We start from the raw sequence: 22,108 nt of genomic DNA, 5'->3' as shown, positions 1-22,108 counted from the left end.
AAACTTTTCTTATTTAATAAATCTCTACATTTGCAAGCATGCGAACATAACCACTCCACAGTTTATTTTAATGAAAAATAGCCTGTTTTCACAAATAATTTTGACAAAATAACCGCATTTGAAGACTGGCTGCTCCATTCAATGAAAATATCAAAACATAATGCAGTAAACTTGCAAAGGTATCGGCAATTTTGTATTAAAATCAAACCATGTGATTCGATTTTTACCTGGATACGTAATATTACAAAACACATGCGTTTTCGGTTTCGTGAAGAACATGACATACAGGCTTGCTAATAACCGCTAGTGATAAACCATAAAATTGTAGGACATTTATTATAAAATAAATACAAAACATCAAGACTTCATTTATGGGCAGTAATGCTAAAACAGCGTGGTGAAAGAGTGGGTTCAAAGATGGCGTCTAACTCGCACTCAAAACCTAAAAACAAACAAAACATTAACAAGGTGAGGAAATTTACAAATTAGACTCTGATGCTTACCATTTTCTTCCACGTATAAAACACGGTCCAATAAAATGATCATCTCTACAACCTGCGCAACCATAATAGTCAATGTATAGTAAGTAACAACCTGATGCCACCTGGATAACATGGATTCAATATGGGAGACAGAAACTGGAGAATGGTTTTCTGGATGATTTAGATTTAGTTTGTTGAAAGCAAGCTCCACATATCTGTGAAAGTATTAATTATATTGAAGTATTTGATGGGGAATGGAGTATAAGTTACATACACGGTAACTCGCAGAAGTCATGAGGTGTATGTAACGGAACACCCGTGTTATAACAGCTGTCGTTGCCTCACCATGTGAGAATAAAGCAAGTTACATAGTCATTCAAATATGAAGACAAACTTCTAACATCACTGAAAATGGTTTTAATTATTGAACCAAAACATTTGAAATAAAAATGATATCATACTGTCATGTTTGTATTAAAACTGACCAGAAAATCCCTGTTTTAAAAGCACTTATGACAAATTGTAAGAGATTAAAATTACTAGAGCGTTAAAAAAAGAGTTTTTAGGAGTAAAAACCACATTTCATATTATTAAAGCACAAAACAAAACTGACTGTGAAAATGGAAGAGTGTAAGCTTTTTTGACAGTTTGAACACCGGGGCGAATTAAGTTGGGATGCGTCTCCCTGATAAGAGTTTCTAAAGCTGCTCTGTAACAATGCATTTTCAAGTGGTCAGTGTTTTCTGTAAAATAAAAACTGCATTTAAAAATAAAAAAAAACTGCATTTAAAAAAAAAACATGAAATTAAATTAAAACAGTTTTGGGTCAGCAACTACATTGTAATGTGAAACAAATGCAGTCAAAAATAATATTTTGAGATGTCTTCATTCTGGCAATTACCACTTAAAGATTAATAAAAAGCCTTGGTTTTAAACTAACCAATTAACTAGTTTTAACATAACCAAGAAACAATCACTTAACACAAACCTTCAAGTCTTAACTTATAATCTTCAATTGCATGACAAGATGCCTCTCTTGATTTGTACGGCAATTCATGACCAGAAATGGATTTTAAAAAGTCACTCAATGGGTAACGGTAAGTGTCTTTACCCCCAACCCCACAGTGTGAAACTTCAGAGTCTGTGGTTATTTTCATGTAACAGCAAGCTACTGAAACAACAGATGTAACTTCTTCACACTCTACAAACATTTTGACCATGGTAGCGGACAGATCCCCACAAGCGTGTAAACCGGTTAGTAAAAATCTTTCTTTCTCTTGGTGTTCATTGCCATTTGCATTGTAGATGTCTGTTTTCAGTTTTTTCATTGTTTCTTGAGGGCAACCAATGCATGGTAAACTATGCACATAATGTTGTGGTGGTATCAAGGTATTTTTGTGTTGTTTCTGAAATAATATTTTCGAACGATAACATGCATGGTAGATATAAAGCTACTGAGATTAACATTTTTGAGCAAGAGACATTATAAACTCACCAAACAGCCTTATACACAATGATGTTGGTCATATACTATTTCCGAGTTTATTTATACATAAAATAATTACTCACAATGATATATGCCTGGTCATTTGTAAGTGGGCACCAGGTGTAAAATAGAACACTGTTTTAAAAAGACTGTCTTGCCCGCCACACAAAGATAAATAAGTTACATTCATTTAGTTGCGAAGATTTATAAATTCTTCCAATTTAGGAAATCCTATTCCTACCTTGGCTTTAGACAGCTGCTTGGTTGCCTCTTTATCGTATTTTTCTGCAGCTTTTATGTGTGATTGAATGTTGTCAACTGCACTGACTGGAAGACTATGTTGCAATGCCAACACACGAGATAAATGTCCTTGACCAGAACCTATATCCTATGGAATATATGGTAAACTAAGTAAAAACAAAAATTTGAACACTGTGTTATAACGACTGTTGTTACCGCATCACTCAAGGATAAAGACGTTCAATTTATTCATTACTTTACAGAGGAGCAGACAGAATAAAATAAAAAGAGTTTTTAAAAATTTTTATTCTATTTATTTTTATTTTTAGTTTTTTTCCAGTCACCTATACTTACATACTTACAATGACACGGGTACACTTTCCTTTTGAAAAACTTTTCGATATGACCTGTTTAAATATCGAACTTTATTGTATTCCAATATTCACAAAAATCAGTTTTTAACTAGTTATATAAGATCACACATTTTAAAATATATATATACTGGTTATAATATAACATGCAAAATAATAATAGTTACTCCAGAAAGAATAGAAATCTCATGTTGCTTCTTTGGATTGACATGACGGCGAAAAACTGAATCCAAGTTTTTGTTCTGAAGCACGACACCTGTGTATTCTATGCAAGAAAACAATAAAGACATGACAGAAATGGTTTGAAATATACCTATTATATAGTAGGGTGGGGGAGATGGGACACCTTTGCATTCTATTTACTTGTTTATTTAGTAGTAAACAAGGACCATTTAAAGAATTATGAAACTGTATCTTCACGACTTCCATAGAACGTTGTGTTAATTGTTTAAAACACAAACAGGATATTTGAACACAGTTTAACATGATAATAAGATATAACTTAGATATTTTTCATTCAACATCTAATTATATAGAATCGATAAAGAACCTACTCAGATTATGCTGATTTCGAAGATTGGTCAAAACTTCTGATGTTTTCTTAAACGCAAGCAATGATAACGGCCACACTTTTGGATATCTAGAATATATAATAATGAAAGAAGTTAATTTGAACTTTATCATTACTATTTAAATGTAACTTGCTTGATCTTTGCGTAGGCAGAAAACTACAGCCGAAGTCGTTATAACACATGTGTTCTGTTTCATACACCTGTTGCCTGCTTACGAGTTACCACGTATGTAACTTTGTGGGTGGTTGTTTTTTCTTTATGGCTGACAATTTAAACATAGTGAGCACTGGGTTGGAGCAATTCGCAACAACAGTCATTATACACACGCTGCAGGTAAAAATTACTTGAATAATAAAATCAGATAAAAGTGTTTATAACTATAACACAATACCAAACACATGTACATAAATGTACATTACATAATACATACCCATTATCTGGATTCTCATGTTGTAATAGCAACCGTGCAACCTCAGTAGGTTTCAATCCATCCAACGCATGTCTCCATTTCTCTGGTAGAGTTTCCCAGTGATTGTTTGTGAAAAATTCCTATAACAGATAAATTCATAGAAAAAAACACCCAAAAGGAAAAAAAAACTATATATATTTATAATTATCGTTCTGGTTAAAAATTTATGTTTTATTAAATAAAAGACACAATAAAAATACTCCAAGGCGGAAATAAATTACCATTTCACCAGAATGTATAAATACTGGGTGCTAGTAAAGAATCCTCCCCCCACTTAATTTGCTAACCACAAACCCCTAACCCCTATAACCATCATTTCCTAACCATCAACCTCTAACACTTTCCACCAGCCTATTCTGCTATGTACTGGAGGATTCTTCACTAGTGCCAAATACTGCGTACTTACTATTATGTATGAGTCAGACATGATTTTAAACAAGTTATAAAACCGCAGCATATTTCGCAACTGATTTTGAAGGTTACGTATTCTTTCATTGTCTGACCATTGAAACATTTTCTTTTTTCATTTGTAGATTTAAAGAAAACAGAAACAAAAGATAGTAATACCAGTCAGTATTATTATAACGCGAAAGAGAGATAAACAATTTTGGCAATATTGTTTGCGGGAATTACCCTGGGAGTTTTAAAATGCGCGAGTGCGAACACATCATTGGGCACGCTTCTGCACCGACAACTTTCAAGTAAAAGGTTTTTAGGTGAATTTTTATTTCTTCGTTTGTTTGTAGATTTTGGATACAGAATCTATTTTAGGCGAGGTCACACGTACCACACGAAAACATGCCCAATAAACAACGACAAAACGCATACGTCCCAAAAACAAACACACCGACAGACACAGGGACGTCCGCCACTCACACACCATATGTATTTATCAAATTGATTTTCGCCCCATAAGTTAAATGCTTAATCTTCTTTCCTTGTTTAAAAACAACCCAAAAGCAATGAATACATAACACGCTCTTCAAGCGCCCATTTGCAACCAATCTATAAATCATTCAGCAGTTTTCTATTGAAATTTATGGGACTTATGTTACGGCCTAACATAAGCGCCTATACTACAACTAAATAATTTACATTTCTTTTCGCCCTGACCAAGATAAATGACACGAGTTCTGTGTATCCAGTTAGCGGGCATTATACAACAGTAACCAAACCGCATACACCTAATGTGCTTTCAAAAGGAATCGTTTTTTCCAGGCAAGTTTAGAAAGCGTTAATCTTTACGTTATTTAAATGCGGTTTGCAGATTAATTGAAAGCAGACATTTTACAGATCAGCCATTTAATTAAACAGTAAACAAGTTTCGAGAAAAGCCAAACTGATAATTATTTAAATTTCGTATTCACAGCAAAGTGTATATTATGGCGTGACCTCACTTAACGAGTTTAAAATCAACGCATTTATATAATCCAGCAAAGCCAGTGTTGTCACTTGAATAACGAAACGAATGTAATTCATTTATCCTTGCATGGCGGGGCAACGACAGTCGTTATAACACAGGAGTTTCGTTTCATTCACTTCGAGTCCGCTTAAGAGCGGTAACTTTCTAGGTGGATATTTCTGTGAATTGTTCCGTTTTTAAACGGCTGATAATTAGAACAACCTATGGGGCCACAGGGCTGGATCAACCACATTTAAGCGTCTTACTCGGAGACACATACGCCCACAATGGTAGCAGAACCCAGCCTCGAATCCAGTATTCGCTATTAGGTCAACGTTCTATAACCACTATTTACCACAGCGCTGAACCGTAAAGATATACTCTGATTAAAATAATTGATTCATTTCTTGGCATCTTTTGATTTGCAGACCGATTAAGAAAGTTAAATTCAATAACTTCAGTTGTGACGAAAAGGTTAAGTATTAATAAATTGTTACGTACATCAATTCATATTCTTGCCTTTTTCTTTCGTTTATAATAGCTGAGAGTCTACGGTTTGGCGTGCGTTGGTTTATAACCACATGTAAAGCTAAGTAGGTAGTACAAGTAAATGTCAAGGTCGTCGTTAGTCCTCAAAGAGATAAATTTTCGCAGAAATGCATGGCGTTTCCTATCAGCAAACAGAACAGATATACAAGACTTATATTTTAGCATGGCGGAATCGGACAATTAAATTTAATCGCAAAAAGTTGTCGTAAAAGGCGAAATGTTTATTACTTAAGTTGCAATCCCGTCAAAGTAACAACATAAATCGGTCATTTGACGTCAAAACGGCCGCGATAATATATTATGTGAGAATGTGAGTGTTATTATTCAAGCGATGGTAAACCGTTTGATGGCTGACACCATTCGTGTTTCGCAGCTAAACCCGTGCTACGTGTGTTGAATTATATATTTCATTAAACCGGCAGCTTTAGTCTTCTAATTAAGCCATAGAAGCCATGTAAATAAATCTACTTTATACGTGCAGTGTTGAAGAAATAGTCGCTGGTATTATTAGATATGCAAATCTAACAACTAAGGTTTCTAAAACTAAAATATTTTTTTTATTTTTACGCAACATGTTTTATAATTCTTGTTAAAGCAGTGATAAAAAATGGTTGTACGAGCGAGATACAACTTTTACTAAAAGATTTCTAGAGGTATAATGTTTGGGTAAGAAAAAAGATGGGATACACTTGGCACCAAAATCCAATATTTCTGATCGTGTTTTAAACAAATAACATTTTTTGGGACAAATTTCTCAGGTTATACAATTCCGTAAATAATCTTTGTTTACTGCCAAATGCGACAAGAAAATTGCAAACGTATCCCATCCTACCCCAACATATAATCGTTTCCATCATGTATTATGTTCGAAAAAGGATTTGAATGTACAAATAACAACATAATTACAGTGTTTTAATTGGTCGCACGTCAATTGTGTGTAGGTGTCGATTACCAAATCCGGAAAGCCCGAAAATATACAAAGCCTTGTAAATGTGCAGATTAATATGTCGTAACTTCAATAATTTCAGATGATTCACCAAATACTTAGAACGTGTGTGTGTTTAATTGTTCTGAGTGCTCAGGGAAATTGTAATTGGCCAGGTAAGTCCCAATTACGTGTATTGTGTGCTTGTGTACGTGGATATAAAGACCTAACGTTCAGAACTACGCAGTATTTACCCACGAATACACATTTAACTATATTACGCTGAGTTTAACATTAAAATTGTAGGGTATGATATACTAAACAAAATAAAACAGTAGCTTATATAGAAGCCTATAATTAACCTAGTTTGATGTAATTAAGTTTCGTGCATGATATTATTAAGCCCTAAGGCCTCTGATCATTTATTAGTAAGCGAGCGGGCAATTTAAAATCGACACATCTATGTAAGATAAAAATTGAACATTTTAAAGGGCTTTGTGGAGCGGCCTTGGGCTAAATAAAGCGATATCGAATACGGTTGAACTCTCTGATTTATTTACATCTATAAGTGGCTAATATACCGGCCGTTATATCACTCACTATACCAGCATTTGACCTGGTGTCCTATAAAATTTGTTCCGGGCGTGAAACTTGGTCCGGGCGTGATATTTGACCCGGGTTTAATTGCGCATGCCCTGCAACGCTACCATACGCATGCGCAGAAATGGCGGGCAAATATTATGGAAAGCCAAGAAGTGAGGGAACAATGCTTTTTCGAATTAATTTGTAATGCCGAACTGTATTTTCGACCATCTGCGCATGCGTAGTACCGCTTCACCCGGACCAGATATTATGTCCAGATTAAATTTGATACGACCCCGCAGTTCGTGAGAATAATTTCCGAGATTTTTACAGCGCGAGAAGAGACAGCGGAATACTGGAACGAAGCAGCTGAAAAAACTTTGCACAAAATCTACGGGAAGGAAAATATAAAGCGAAACCCGGCAAAGAATGTCATTTTGTTTATTGGAGACGGAATGGGTCTATCTACTGCGACAGCGGGTGAGAAGTGAATGTAAAATCAAGGATGTATTATATAAGGGTGGGGGACGGAATACCATTGATGGCACATAATATCCAAATATCCTGATCGTGTTTTAAATAGTTAACAACGATCGGTCTATGGGAGTTATGAGGATACGATTTTATAATTTGTTAAATATTCTTTGTTTTCTACCAAATGGGACAAGAAATTATAAATAAAAGGTGTGCCATTTTCCCCCGCCCTACATACATCACACGGCTAACACCTTTCCGAAAGTCGGATGATTATTTTAAGTTGGCGCTCAATAATAAAGTTGCGATTCACCGTTAAAACCATTTTGCAATAAATTTAATTGCTTAGGTGTCTAAATTTACTAATAACCGGGTAAGCTATGTGGTTTTGAAAACACATGTCTGTATAAAATTCTCTTTTTATAAAAAAAAAATTATAAATGTAATTCTCGTTTCAGGTCGGATATTAAAAGGGCAGAACGAAGGACGGCCCGGGGAAGAAACAATTTCTGCGCTCGATAAATTTCCCAACGTCGGGTTGTCTAAAGTCTATTGCGGTAAGGTAGTGATTTTTGTTTAAAGGGAAACTGAAGTCAAATTTTATAATTGGTGTAAAGATACAATTTACTGAACTAAATCCACAATTCCTCAATTGTTCTGTTCAAACGGTACCGTTTTCGAGTAAATTCGTTAATTATGATTTTCATTTAACATTTATTTGTTATAAAACTATTCAATACTTCGCACAACCAAACCATACACTCCGCTTTGAAGTCATGCAACCTCATTATTTATGCATAACAGTCGACAAGCAGTCGCCAGACAGCGCGTCCACGGCCACAGCAATACTTAGTGGAGTTAAAACTAAGTTCGGGGTTCTTGGATTAAACGGGAGGGCCGTGCATAAGAAATGTTCCTCTGCAGCTGGAAACGAAGTCGAAAGTATTTTAACTCGGTCGGCTAATTTAGGTATTCATATATAATACTATATGGGGTAAGATGGGACACCTTTTGCACATAATGTTCAAATATCCTGACCGTGTTTTAAACAATTAACAACAGTCTATAGGAGTCGTGAGGAAAAGGTATATAGACAATTTTACCTCAACATATATATATATATATATACGTAAAGTTTCTTTGAGTTTTATTATACTGTTGTTAAAACTTATCAACCCATTAACAGTGTTGTAGAAACGTAACATAAGATCTCTTTGTTGTGTTTAAACCGCTAAGCTATTTCAAACCTGTATGGTTTGGTACAGGTAAGTCCACTGGGATTGTGACAACCACAGAGGTTCAACATGCAACACCAGCGGCCGCTTACGCTCACTCCGCTTCGCGCGGTTGGTATGTAGATAGTGCAATGAACAGCACCACTAAGAGTGAGGGTTGTAAAGATATATCGCTTCAACTGCTTGCAATGGGAAGAAAGATAAACGTGAGAAATAAACATGTTGTGGATGTATATCAAGCTAATTTGAAATTCAAATTAAATGAATGCAACTTTTATCTTCGCATGGCGGGGTAACGACAGTCATAATAACACAGGTGTTCTGTTTCAGCACCTCGTGCCCGCTTACAAGTTACCAAATATGTAACTTTGCTGGTGACTAATTTTCGCCAAGGGGTTTGGCAAAAATGCTCGCAATCTATTAGACTACCACTCCAAAACCCTAAAAAGAAAACTTAAACGTCTTATATGAAGAAGATTTATCAAAAACTCAAGCATTGCTTACATCGGTTTTCCCATAAAGGTAGTCCTTGGGGGCGGAAGATCATACATGAGACCAGATGGCGCTTACGATGAAGAATATTTCAGCAGAAGACCTGGGATGCGAGATGATGGAAGAGATCTTATCAGGGAATGGAAGAATCTTCAACCATCCAGTAAAGCGAGGTAATACGGGTTCGAGGCTTGGTGCTGCTACTTATTTGGGCGTGTGTTCTTTGTGCAACATATGTAACGGTAGATTTTTAAGTGGTAACTCGTATGCGGGCACGAACTGTATGGAACAGAACATCTTAATTATGAATGTCGTTGCTCCAAACAAACAATAACTTTAACAGAAGTTTTGATTGATGAAAATGAAAGAGATATATGTATGCTTGTGTTTTATAGGTATGTGTGGAGACGTTCAGCTCTAAACGCAGTGAATGCAGACAATACAGACTACTTGCTTGGGCTTTTCCAGCCAAAAGAACTTCGTTACGACCATGACAGAAATAATGATATAGCGGGCGAACCCAGCTTAGAAGAGATGACAGAAAAGGTAAATTAGAATGTTTCAAATATGTTAGCGCGCTTTCTTTGGCCCAGAGTAAATGGGTTCGATGCTCGATGCTGCTAGCAATTAATGTGTTGCGGGCGTGTGTACGCTAGGGCAGAATATTTAACGGCAAATGCTACAAGTTCTTAATAGGTTTTTATAAATATTACAGATTACAGAATAAGTACAAATCCACAAAAAATAATTACCAACAAATTTACATACGTGGGAACTCATAAACGGGCACGAGGTGTATGAAACAAAAATACCCGTGTTATAACGCCGGTCATTGCCCCACCAGCATGCAAGGATAAATAAGATACATTAATTTTTTTACATTTTTTTCACAAAGAAACGATCTATTTCCTGCAACAGGCAATACAGATACTTCGAAAAAATCCGAGCGGATACTTTCTGCTTGTCGAAGGCGGTAAAATAGATCACGCACATCATTATAATCAAGCTAATATTGCTCTGCGTGAATTCCTTGCATTCGAAAAGGCGGTACAGGTTAGAAACCAAGGTTTTAATTTTGTCTGTACTGTTATACAGGAATACCATATATGTTGAACACAAAATGTGAACCACTAAAAAAATTAGGATATTAATATTTTTTCAACATATTTTTTAACAAGATTCGTCAAATTATCAGTTGCTTTTATAACCACACACGATGCAATAACGTATTGTTATTTTAATGTCTCAAAACTTTAGCAGCAAGAAATTTAGAATATTTTGAATCTACCTTTAAAAAGGGAATAAATGTTAGAAACAAGAACGGTATGATGGCCCTATATAACGTACATATCACGGTATAGAAGAAGTGAAAACTTAACAGCCATCTTCCCAGAAAGCTATGGATATGACATCAACAGAAGATACTTTGATTGTTGTAACAGCGGATCATGGACATGTATTTACGTTAGGTGGATATGCTGATAGAGGGAATCCAATCCATGGTACGTAAAGTGGACCCATATATATATATATAAGTTACAGTGTATTACAGTGGGGAAAGTGGGACATTAATCTATAGGGTAATGTCCCATATTTCCTAATCGTGTTTAAACAATTAAAAGCACTCTTTTAGAGTCACAGGGTCATTGTTACTACTAAATGTGACGAGAAAATAGAATGAAATCATGGACCATCTAACCTTACATGCGGTACTACAGTACTTATTTTGTTTTATATAGGCTACGCTAGAAATCACAACGAACCTCGAAAGGCAGTTGACAAGCTTCAATATACAAGCATAGCTTATGCGAATGGACCCGGTTATACATTAGACACTGCAACCGGCAAACGAAAGGGAATTACCGGCGATACTACACGTAAGTTACGACTTGTGTATACGAATGTTTATAGTTATGAATGAATGCAACTTGCTTTATCCTCGTGAGGCAACCACGGTCGTTGTAACACGGATGTTTCATACACCTCGTGCCCGCTAATAACTTACCACGTATGTATAAATTAGTGGGTGGTAGTCTTTTTTCTGAATGGCTGACAATTAAACAACCCATTGGTGACCATTGGGCTGGAGCAATAGTTAAAATTATATCAACAATCGTTGGAAAAACGTATTGCTCTTCCAGGAGACATTGCTTATCGTTATCAAGCGGCTGTTCCCCTGACGAGCGAGACACACAGCGCTGAGGACACTGTCGTTTTCGCCAGAGGCCCGATGTCTTACCTCTTTAATGGTGTGTACGAACAAAACTACATCGCACACGCATTGATGTTTGCATCTTGTGTTGGTAATACAGTTTAATGTCCGCTTATACGTGAAGGTAAACGTTTTTCTTATATAGGTTCTAACAAAAGCCTTTGCGAGAGACCGGCAACAACAACAACGACAGAAGTGATGACTACAACTACAGGTAACATATATTTCACTATGGTAAATGAATTTAATAATTCTCGCGTGGCCGAAAAACGACAGTCGTTATAACACGGGTGTTCTGTTTCATACACCTCGTGCCCACTTACGAGTTAGCACGTATGTAACTTATTTATCCTCTCGCGGTGGGAAAACGGTTGTCGTTATAACACGGGTGTTCTGTTTCATTTACTTGCTTATATTGCTTAGTAAACTTAGTTTTAATAATCGTTTCTGTATTTAAAGAAACTACGACGACAACCCCAACGGAGATAATTACGACGACTTTAGCAACATCAACAGACGCCGCGACACCGACAGCAACAGAACTGACAACCAATAAGCCGATGGTAAATTTATTACAAATACCTGCATAGTGGGGTTGGGTTTTCACTACTTTTTCTCAACATATTTGGTAGAAAACAAGGAAAAATTAGATTTATATAACCGTAGCCCCCACGACTTCAAAAGCGCATTATGGTAATTGTTTAAAACACCATCAGGCCATATGGGGGCGCTATAACGATCTTTTCTTACCCCACAGTACTATGTTCTATATAAATTAACGATAACATATTTAAACAATGCATTTCAGTCTGCAAGTACAACGAATACAGAATCTACTTTCGCTAGCAATATGATGAACGAGTTTGAACAAAAACTTTTTAACGAATTCAACAAATACAGCAACACTGATGCAGTCAGCTACTTAAAACTTACGGCAATTATCCGGTTAAACGGGACGAGTGTGGTCAGTTACGACATGAGTGTCGTCCCATTTGTAAATCAAAGCTCCACCACAACTACTAAGACAACTACAGGGGTACATGAACAGTCAACAAACATTCAAAGTACAGGATACTCGACTTCTAATCCTACGTCAAATTATTCGACATCGCTGACAGAAACTTCGAAAGCCGCTACGTCAGAAACGGTTGCCACTACTGAGTTAGCCAAAAGCACACTCAGGGCCAAAGAAACTACAACTGCAAGTAATGTAGCAACTTCTAAACAAGTAACCACATTCAAACCCATATTTACACCAATGTCAACCGAAAGAAGTACTTACACCAGCATTGTCCCGAACATTACAACCACAGGCGTTAATTTACAATCACGTAACGAAGAAACTACCATCTTGAATGTTCCTACTACAAAGAGTATCAATACAACTACACAGAAAGTACGATTAACCCAACCCACATTTAGTACAACTTCGCCTTCAACGAATACTACACATATAACTTTAACAATATCATCGAAGATTACACAATCTTTGAATACAAAGTATACCAGCCAAAGACTCAATTCTACTATAGCCGAAACCACTATCCAAAAAACTCAAACCGACAGCCCAGAAAACAGGATATTCGAACACATTCGGACAGAGCTAAACGAAATGCAGCGCTGTATGAACCTTGCCGCTCACTCTAGCTTTAAACTAAAGCTGGAAAAACTGATCTCGACAGAAGTAAACAAAACGAAGGAGAAACAGCAAGCCCTGATTATAGCGCTCGCCACAATATCGGCCATGCTGGCGTTAAGTACATTACTTCTACTCGCCCTTCTTATAAGAGGGCGCAGTCGCGTCGAAACGAACAACGTCTCTCGGTCGACAAGCGACAGCAGGTTAAGCAATTGCGGCTCCGAAAGGACGATCGGTGCTTGATATTTGGGCACGTTAGTGACAATATAGATCCTTTTTTGTGAACTAGTTTTGAGCACGTAAGTGGTCATAAAGAACCTTTTGCGTCAAACATTTGTTTATGTTGTTATTTGCGAGACTTCTTTCCGCATATTTTAATTCTCATACCTTCTTAAGTCTCAGGTCTTGTGTATTGGCACACATCTGCTTTCAAGGTGCAATAACATGTGTTCCGTACATTACATAACTGCCTTTTTCGAACAAAAATTCATCAAAGATATTTATTTTTAGAGAGAATAATTTTTTTAAGTTAGGAACGAACAAATTTAGTCTTCGATTTTGGGCAAGGGTCGGTTCCAGTCGGGCATAAGGGGTGACGGGTGATCGTAGTTCTTTAGTTTGAATGGATTCTTTGGAGCAGGACGGTCCGTTTTCACCTAAAATTAAAAATGAATGAATGGATTTTACTTATTTATCCTTGCATTGCAGGGTAATGTCAGTTTTATAACACGGGTGTCTTGTTTCACTCAGCTCGTGCCCACTTACAAGTTACTACATATGTGACTTATTTGTCCTCACATGACGAGGCAACGACAGTCGTTATAACACAGGTGTTCTTTTTCACACACCTCGTGCCTGCTTGCTAGGTGGTGGACGAATATATTTTGTAGATTTTTTTCTCCAATTAAGAAACAGTATGAAGTAAAAAGTGTTACTAAACTACAACATATATATATATATAAGTTAAAATCGGAAGTTTTAACTAATGTATTGGAAATATTGATAGAACATACCGTTTGATCAAGTTCAACAGCGTTATATTTCTTATCAATTCCCAACTTTTCAAACATGCAACGATCAAATTTGACTTGCTCATCGCGGCAACTGCATAATAGTAGAAAAGTTATTTCAAACCTATTGGTTTTCAACAAAACAATAGCATATAAATCAGTACTTACTAGACAAACGATCTTTTGTGATCCCTTTCCAAGCATTTACCAAACGCCACAATTTCATCAGCACATGCTGTTGTCATTTTTCTAAACCGAAAGTGACAATAAATATAACTTGTTGGCCAACTACACCAACCTAACAATGACTGTTATTTGGTGACCAAAAAATGTAAGTTTTAAAAATATAATAATTTGGTGCTACGAAAACGTAACCAACAAAAATCAAGTCCAACCACTAGTAGTGCTAGAGAAATATATTTCGCCTAAATGGCAACGTCAGTCTCCCCAAAAGAAGCAGATAAAAATACCGAAAAGTGATAGAATGAAGAAAACAGAGAAACAAAAACTGTAGAAAACTGTATTAACTATTCTATGATGCTACATCACTGTACTATACTACTCTGTTTTACTAACTAATCTACACTAGTGAACTTACAAATAAGCTTTACATATAACGTTAAAGGGGATTGTATGTGAAAAATAGCTTTTAAAATGTACAACAATGTATGCTTTAACACCTTGGCCTTTAACCTATATATAATCACTACTAGAAAAACGCAGTTGCAAAAATAAAAAAAAGGCGGTCGCAATATAGCCCATTATTTTGTTGCTTGTAGTTAAATGAGCTTGACTGTGCATACAACCTAAGTTTTACGTTTCTATAGCCTACACAACAAACAACATATTAAAAGTTGAAACTCACCTAAAGAAGTTTTCAGCGCAGTCCGACACCTTAATGTTGTATTTCAAACACTTGCGTGGATCCATCTCTTCCTCACGACATAACATGAACTCTTTATTGACCTCGTTGCATTCGTTGGCGTATTGGAACGCTGATGCTTTCAATACATGAGAAGGAACACCAAGCTGTATAAAAGTTAAGGTAATATGTTTTCACAGCCATGCAAAGTATATATTTTGGTTTATGGATCTTTTTGTGTATGTTATAATACAGCTTAAAAGTATAAATACCACCCTGTGCAAGAATTTAATTTTAAATTGAATAGATTTTAGGATGATATTTGTCATATAGAAGGTTAAACGGAAATGATTAAACTTAGTTATCGTTTGATGAAGTTTTTACTGTCGTATTTATGAATCAACAGTAAAGTGAGAGGTTTTAACATAAATGTTTAACAATTGAATTCTACTTTGTCTTTAAACATAGCAATTTCACAGTCAGTTGTTTGACAAAAGGCAAACCAAAAAAACAGAAATACGTATGCTTTTTTAACATAAAAAGTTACTGACATCTCCACGTTTTATGTCCTTTAAGATTCCCGCAAGCTCTGGGTCAATTTTCTCTTTTACACCAGCAGCTTCTTCGAATGCAGTTGTGTCGACTGGAACGTGACCGTACGGGTTGATGAAGTTGCCAGGCATTGCCACGTATTTCCTATTACATTACCCGAAACCTACTTTTTTTATCTGTAGAAGTTTTTCAATAATAAAATAAGCGTTACGGTTATAAATTATATCCTAACATGCACGAATTAAGATACATAAACTGTTTGCTATTCACCTTTCCAACGAATGCAAAATACAAAGCATTGAAGGGTCAGGAGTGTGTCGCTATTGCGGAAAATGACACTTGGCATATTTTTGATAAAATCAAAAATAAAGTGCATTTCTAGCAGATCCGTATATTTTCTTTGTAGAACAAGTTAATGAGCATACTCCATAAAAAATATAAATAATATATATATATTTTTAAAGTACCTTAAAAGAAAGGTATTATATTATAGCAGCACTTTGAGGTTAGTCAGGACTATATTATTCAATATAAAACTAAACTGTTTGTTTCTAATACCGTTTTAAACTGCAAACATGTCTCCCCTGCAATTTTAAAATATTTGACGTTTGTTTTCTATGTTGTTAAGGGAGGGACGCTATTATTGCGCGAACGAAAATCCTCAAGTGCGATTTTGTTTATTTTGTTGCCTGTCTGTTCAATCCTATACTGCCGATATGCAATACACTGGAAGCAAATACGACGGCGAATGGAACAACGAACGGTAACAGATATAGTTAAATAATGACTGCTATATTTTAACCTTTTTTTCGTTGCAGAATCGAAGGGAAAGGCACATACACTTTCCCAACGGAGACAAAGTATGAAGGCGAGTTAAGAGACGGGATGTTCCATGGCAAAGGGATTCTACATTTTCCTAACGGCAGCAAATATGATGCGCAGTGGTGTGAAGGAAGGTAAGGACAGTAAAGCTGTATTGAAAATAATAACAGTAATGAGTGTAACTTATTTATTTGCACATTTGATGTTTGCTATTAAGGGCAAGCCTATAAACATTGTTCTCCAATAGTAAAAATCATAACGGCATGGCCTCTAATTTCGATTGTTTAACAAGAAGTAGCCAGTATACCATGTTCTCGAATAGAGACGCCACAATAAATATTAATGTTATCTATTAATATCAGACAATAAAATCTTTCATGCAGAGCAGTGACTGGTAAATACACATTTTCCGATGGCTTGGAATACGATATTGATGATTGGGAATACTGTGATGGGTATGACCGGAGATTTTACACCGAAATCTGTAACGGACTTAAACCTGCTGGCCGCTCACAATTAACAAACAGGTAAAACTATCAGTGGTTTTGTTTTACTAAGATAAGTTTGAAGAATTGTACAAACAAAGTTGATTTATTCATTTCACAGGAAACACCTTTTTTTATATATTTTTTTTATATTTTTTGTACCTTTTACATGCTGTTGAGTTACCACGTATGTCACATTGTGGGATTTTTATGTATGGCTGATAATTTGGACAACCAATTAGTGACCACTGGGTTGAAGCAATAACAGTTAAGTGGCTCGCACAAGAATACACTGCCCACAATGATAGCAGCATCGAACCGAGTCTTATTTGTTTATAAACGTTCCAAGCACCAACCCCTTCCCAATGGATAGTCATGTTTTTAAACTGGTGTTTTATTCTTAACATTTTAACAGAATTCCACCTCGTGAAATACCAGAAGGACATTATGACTGTGGAGATGGATTTTATAATCCTAAGACTAAAATCATCACAGATTACAACATGAAGTTTCTTAGAAATGCTGGTGAGTGAATATCAAAAGTAACAGTTAAGGGTTAGAGCCAAGAGCCCTAACAAAATATTTTTCTCGTTGACATTGTTAATATATAGTTACACTCATTGATTGATGCAGTAAATGCAATATTTTTAGGTGTGATTGTTTAGACCTCTAGCAACAGGATAAAACTGGGTGTTGTTATTACACATATTACCAACCTTAATGTTACTTTGATTTTTATGAGTTTTGGTTGTGCATTTAAGATTGAGAATTGACAGCTATAAATAAATAATATAAACTTTGGTGTTTTTGATATTATAGGTTAAAAACCTTGTTTAAATTTATTGAATTTCTGACTTGTTCCCCAGATGACGATGAACACGCATGGATCATTAAAACTTGTCGCAAAGGTTGGGATGAAATAGTTGGGTACCAACCAAAAATACCTGCCTAATTTATTTGTTTGTTTATTTAAATCAATGATTTTATCTTCCGTCCATTTTAGAATCATGTGTATATTCATCATTTACTGTGAATCTAGATAGCACTTCATTCAATAAAAGCAGTGTGATTGTGTGTGTTTCTTAGATTTGCTGGTTAAAAACACATATAAGTTTTATACGCAACGATTTGACCTTATCTTGTCATACAGATTGTACATAAATGCAGCCAACAGGTAACAGTGATATTTCCGAATGCAAATTTCAATTAATGAACATGGTCACCGACATAATGATTGTACAACAATGATAATGTGATTTAACCACACATACTTAATATGATAATCAAATAAAATACGACATAATTTTCAAATATGAAGTTTTAAGTATCATTGAAAAACATGCAACAAGACTAAAAGAAATAGTTTGAATATCTGCAAACAGTCAGTTAAACTGTATCGAGCCTATTTACCAAAACCACTTTTAACTTTGCAATGTTGGCAAACTACAATCGCACCTAATTTAAGACAAGAAAACATTTTGTCTCACTGTGAATCTAGTATCTGAGCATTAACACCAAGTTTGTTCAATACATCTTGTGGCATGCAATACACCGGGTTGATTTGTTTTAATGACGTTTCCCCCAATAATGATAAACCAGCTATACCAAACAAAGTGTGAAATGGATCCACCTAAAAATAATCCTGTTTTGTAAGTAGAATTTATACTAAATAACAAAAAAATTTTTTTTGGAAAAATAAAGTTTTTATTGCTTTTTACACACCAACACAATTATATATACACACAACTAACCAATCCACCATATACACATAACTAACCAATCCACCATATACACACAACTAACCAATCCACCATATACACACAACTAACCAATCCACCATATACACACAACTAACCAATCCACCATATACACACAACTAACCAATTCACCATATACACACAACTAACCAATCCACCATATACACACAACTAACTAATCCACCATATACACACAACTAACCATATCTCCTGGTCTATCAGCGATACCACCAGTTTCATTATCTTGTGAAGCAAGAATGAACATTTTCAACTTGTGTTTATCAATCCAGTGTAGCTTGCCCAGTATTGCTAGAGATGAGAGAACCCACCACGAGTAACAAACATCCGGCAACTTTTCAGGTCTACCATTCAAACCACCTGGTATAAATAAATGCAACTTTTTTATCCTCGCATTGCGGGGCAATGACAGTCGTTATAACACGGTGTTCTGTTTCATACACCTCGTGATTGCTTACAAGTTACCACTTATAAAACTTTTATATTAATAGTTTTATTTTGGGATGTATTACTAACAATTTAGACACCCCATAAGGGTACACTGGGTGGGAGCAATTGCTCGTAAGTGTCATGTCCAAGCACACATTCGCTCACAATTGCTGGTAAATGTGGTAGCAGTGATATACAAGCCACCCTGGGGGATTATTCAAGCCTCATACTCTAGGCTTAAATAATAAATATAGAGACAAATAAAGTTATATTATTATATATATCCACGAATCCACCCGAAACTAACACAGGAAATAATGGTTATATGCTCACCTGATGGTAGTTGTCGTTCACAAAGCCACCACCCCAGTAAACCATCATCAATATGATGAAGTTCACGTAATATTGAAAGCGCTCCAACACAGCAGTATATCTGGTTAAACACAATTGTGTTTTTTTATTTTAGCCAAAATTATTTAATCGGATTTTGTTAAAATCCAGGGTTTTTTCAGCTATTTCTTAACTGAAAGCCTAGTACTGGATTGACACTCAAAGTCAGGCAACAGGTGTGTAAAACAGAACACTTATATTGAAATGAGGTTCGTTGCCCTACAAAATTAACTAAATAAATCCACACCTGTCCAGAGTGCGACTCAGACCCAGGCCTGCATCCGAATCCCCCATCAAAGTTCATACACGACAAAATGAATTCCACGCACTTTTCGATGTTGATGGGGCAGTCACTCCATAAGCGTCCAACTAACGATAGAGCAGCCACAGCACAGAAGGAAAATCTTGTGTCTACTTCTCCCCATTTATCCCCTGCACACCAGATTAGGGGGGGGGGGTTAGGTTTAATTGATATCTCTAGTTAGCAGTATGTTGGGCTGGATTTTTAAAATGATTTTGTTTAAATACCAAAGAGAACATTTGCAATTATGCAATTGGTTGGACTTGATTTTGTCCGTTGCATTTTCGTAGCACCAGATCATCCTGACTGGTCCTGACTGTATTTCTTTACACAAGAATCGTTCAACTCTATGAGCACCAGATCAGGTAAGATTCGCGGAATTTATTACAGTTAATTATGAAAGTGTTTAGCTTCTATATCTTAAAATCAGACATGTGCAAATTAAAGCTAAATTTCGATAACCATTTCCTGCTGATAAATTATTGATGTATATTGAAAATAATTTGCCAAACAAAAACACACCTGCTAACAATGGTAGCAGCAACGAGCCTTAAACCTATGGGTTTTAGCACCAGTGCCAAAAATTCAAGATACAGTAGTGTTGGGGAAGATGGGACACCTTTTAACTCGATTTTCTCGTCCTATGTAGTAGTAAACAAAGAACATTCAAATAATTATGAAACTATATCCTCACGACCCCGATAGACCATTGTTATTTGTTTAAAACACGATCAGGATGTTTTGATATTATGTGCTAAAGGTGTCCCATCTTCCCCCACCCTACTATATATAAAAAATTCCACAAATCATTTATATGCCTGACAGCTAAACAGTTAATGCTGTTGATGATTAAACAGAAACATTTATTATTCACTCACCAGAAAACGAACCATCCTTATTTTGTAAACCAGCAATAAATGCAACAGCTTTGCCAATGTGGATTTTGTCCAATTTATCCAACATACATAACACCTGTATAAAAGATGACAGAATTATTTTATACCAGAATACTAAAGTATCATTCCAAGATTTTTAATAGTAAAGTTGGATATTTTTGTAATGGTGAAAGTGAATTTATATGGGTGAGTGTCTATAAACTGTCTCAGTGGGGTCTGAATGGTAGCACCCTGGGTGTTGGGGCAATACACAAATTTTGATTTTTATTAGTATGCCCCTTTAATGAAACATTTTAAAATCCTAAAAGTAACTATAAACATGATGAAACCAGTTTTAACCTGTACAGCACTCAATGTATACAATATACTTGGATCATGGGCGGGTGCTGGACCAAAACCACCACATTCTTTCTGACACGAAACAACAAACTCAACAATTTCATTTTCGTTCATTCTGCAGGTAAAACATAGTTTAAAATTATTCTAATATTAATTTCATGACAAATACAAGGTTTAACTTATAGCAATATCTTTAATAAAGAAACAAAACTATGACAAATTTATAGGGCATCATATGATAGTATGAAAACTGCTGTATTTAAACGCATTTATATGGTGAATAGATTAAACAATACGTAATACCAAAACCCAGAAAATGATATATGTACCAGAATTACCTGTTTCTACTATGCATAAGATCCACAGCAGTCAAGCCCCAATAAATGCCACTCAGTCTTAAATATTCCGTCATGCAATATTCATAATCCTCCTTGTTTGCTCCATACGCAGCAATATATTCAATGTGTTTCTCCAATAAGAATGTTTGTGGCGCGTCTTCCTTTAATGTGACATCTTTCACAACAGAGCCCTGTAACAACATTATGGTACAAAATTTATTCCTTTAAAAAGACAAAATAAAATCAAGTACAAAAGTAACATACTGCACATGCTACCTTGTAAGTGGGCACGAGGTGTACGAAACATAACACCAGTGTTATAACGAATGTCGGTTTTTTCAGCAACACAAGGATAAAGCAAGTTACATTAATTCAATTAAATTTATGGTACAAAATATATACATTTCTAGGTTAATAATAACTACCATAATATCTGAGTCTTGACTTTTCAACTGATGTTCAGATTCTTCATACAAATTTTTTACATTTTTTTCAGACACCTAGTCATCAATCATCTAAAATTTTAACAAATAGTTAATAATATTTGCATGTAAAGATTTCTGGACCAAGTATGGTCTATTCTTGGTTATTAAACTAGAACCTCACCCATACAGAAACTAAACAATTTCATTTGCTTGAGATTAGGAAAATAACATTACACACATACCTACATACATCTGATACTTAAACCCACAAAACTATAAACACTTTTCATAAGAGTAATATCTACAAACCAGTGAAAAAAATCTGAACATCTTCTGTTGAAAATATAGTAGGGT

General features: G+C 35.5%; 5 protein-coding genes across 5 annotated transcripts; 2 read left to right on the top strand and 3 right to left on the bottom strand.

The window, feature by feature from the left end:
* Window positions 1–43: 43 nt before the first annotated feature.
* Window positions 44–8,928, bottom strand: LOC149731915 (methyltransferase-like protein 25B). Its single transcript, XM_089885485.1, has 10 exons — window positions 8,800–8,928; window positions 3,582–3,700; window positions 3,134–3,219; window positions 2,747–2,844; window positions 2,571–2,615; window positions 2,210–2,356; window positions 1,471–1,888; window positions 1,096–1,225; window positions 504–697; window positions 44–442 (listed from the first exon to the last, which is right to left on the bottom strand). Exons 7-10 carry the CDS (start codon window positions 1,808–1,810, stop codon window positions 366–368), a joined length of 741 nt encoding a protein of 246 aa, XP_089741611.1. The 5' UTR covers window positions 1,811–1,888; window positions 2,210–2,356; window positions 2,571–2,615; window positions 2,747–2,844; window positions 3,134–3,219; window positions 3,582–3,700; window positions 8,800–8,928; the 3' UTR covers window positions 44–365.
* On the top strand, window positions 6,216–13,616 carry LOC149731914 (alkaline phosphatase-like). Its single transcript, XM_089885444.1, has 14 exons — window positions 6,216–6,672; window positions 7,412–7,558; window positions 8,011–8,109; window positions 8,357–8,521; window positions 8,818–8,993; window positions 9,310–9,452; window positions 9,675–9,825; window positions 10,198–10,332; window positions 10,673–10,781; window positions 11,019–11,156; window positions 11,421–11,582; window positions 11,637–11,705; window positions 11,951–12,054; window positions 12,300–13,616. Exons 1-14 carry the CDS (start codon window positions 6,600–6,602, stop codon window positions 13,371–13,373), a joined length of 2,745 nt encoding a protein of 914 aa, XP_089741570.1. The 5' UTR covers window positions 6,216–6,599; the 3' UTR covers window positions 13,374–13,616.
* LOC149731913 (NADH dehydrogenase [ubiquinone] 1 alpha subcomplex subunit 8-like) lies at window positions 13,617–15,761 on the bottom strand. Its single transcript, XM_089885494.1, has 5 exons — window positions 15,554–15,761; window positions 15,006–15,169; window positions 14,309–14,389; window positions 14,144–14,234; window positions 13,617–13,786 (listed from the first exon to the last, which is right to left on the bottom strand). Exons 1-5 carry the CDS (start codon window positions 15,683–15,685, stop codon window positions 13,676–13,678), a joined length of 579 nt encoding a protein of 192 aa, XP_089741620.1. The 5' UTR covers window positions 15,686–15,761; the 3' UTR covers window positions 13,617–13,675.
* Window positions 15,762–16,111: 350 nt separating this feature from the next.
* LOC149731912 (MORN repeat-containing protein 5-like) lies at window positions 16,112–17,935 on the top strand. The gene is made up of 5 exons (XM_089885493.1): window positions 16,112–16,317; window positions 16,373–16,510; window positions 16,760–16,903; window positions 17,277–17,386; window positions 17,728–17,935. The coding sequence occupies exons 1-5, from the start codon at window positions 16,172–16,174 to the stop codon at window positions 17,811–17,813; spliced, it is 624 nt and encodes a 207-aa protein (XP_089741619.1). The 5' UTR covers window positions 16,112–16,171; the 3' UTR covers window positions 17,814–17,935.
* Window positions 17,936–17,988: 53 nt separating this feature from the next.
* On the bottom strand, window positions 17,989–21,909 carry LOC149731911 (geranylgeranyl transferase type-2 subunit beta-like). Its single transcript, XM_089885483.1, has 8 exons — window positions 21,755–21,909; window positions 21,330–21,520; window positions 20,992–21,106; window positions 20,635–20,728; window positions 19,703–19,887; window positions 19,399–19,498; window positions 18,821–18,996; window positions 17,989–18,491 (listed from the first exon to the last, which is right to left on the bottom strand). Exons 1-8 carry the CDS (start codon window positions 21,755–21,757, stop codon window positions 18,345–18,347), a joined length of 1,011 nt encoding a protein of 336 aa, XP_089741609.1. The 5' UTR covers window positions 21,758–21,909; the 3' UTR covers window positions 17,989–18,344.
* Between the last annotated feature and the right edge of the window lie 199 nt (window positions 21,910–22,108).

The sequence above is a fragment of the Ciona robusta genome, chromosome 9, assembly GCF_009617815.1.
Source record: "Ciona robusta chromosome 9, ASM961781v2".
NCBI lineage: Eukaryota > Metazoa > Chordata > Ascidiacea > Phlebobranchia > Cionidae > Ciona > Ciona robusta.
The sequence above is the reverse complement of the archived record's forward strand: the minus strand, read 5'-3'. Positions and strand labels throughout refer to the sequence as shown.

Coding starts and splice junctions, on each gene's coding strand:
- LOC149731915 (XM_089885485.1), bottom strand. CDS start 1,810: ATGAAAAAACTGAAAACAGACATCTACAATGCAAATGGCAATGAACAC. Junction 698..1,095: donor TACACTCTTCCATTTTCACA/GTCAGTTTTGTT, acceptor ATACTTTCACAG/ATATGTGGAGCTTGCTTTCA. Junction 443..503: donor TTTATACGTGGAAGAAAATG/GTAAGCATCAGA, acceptor GTTTGTTTTTAG/GTTTTGAGTGCGAGTTAGAC.
- LOC149731914 (XM_089885444.1), top strand. CDS start 6,600: ATGATTCACCAAATACTTAGAACGTGTGTGTGTTTAATTGTTCTGAGT. Junction 11,583..11,636: donor GATGTTTGCATCTTGTGTTG/GTAATACAGTTT, acceptor TTTCTTATATAG/GTTCTAACAAAAGCCTTTGC. Junction 11,706..11,950: donor AGTGATGACTACAACTACAG/GTAACATATATT, acceptor CTGTATTTAAAG/AAACTACGACGACAACCCCA.
- LOC149731913 (XM_089885494.1), bottom strand. CDS start 15,685: ATGCCTGGCAACTTCATCAACCCGTACGGTCACGTTCCAGTCGACACA. Junction 15,170..15,553: donor AGGACATAAAACGTGGAGAT/GTCAGTAACTTT, acceptor ACTTTTATACAG/CTTGGTGTTCCTTCTCATGT. Junction 14,235..14,308: donor CACAAAAGATCGTTTGTCTA/GTAAGTACTGAT, acceptor ACTATTATGCAG/TTGCCGCGATGAGCAAGTCA.
- LOC149731912 (XM_089885493.1), top strand. CDS start 16,172: ATGTTGTTAAGGGAGGGACGCTATTATTGCGCGAACGAAAATCCTCAA. Junction 16,904..17,276: donor CGCTCACAATTAACAAACAG/GTAAAACTATCA, acceptor ACATTTTAACAG/AATTCCACCTCGTGAAATAC. Junction 17,387..17,727: donor GAAGTTTCTTAGAAATGCTG/GTGAGTGAATAT, acceptor CTTGTTCCCCAG/ATGACGATGAACACGCATGG.
- LOC149731911 (XM_089885483.1), bottom strand. Junction 21,107..21,329: donor CTTATGCATAGTAGAAACAG/GTAATTCTGGTA, acceptor TTTTACCTGCAG/AATGAACGAAAATGAAATTG. Junction 18,997..19,398: donor TGAACGACAACTACCATCAG/GTGAGCATATAA, acceptor TATTTATACCAG/GTGGTTTGAATGGTAGACCT.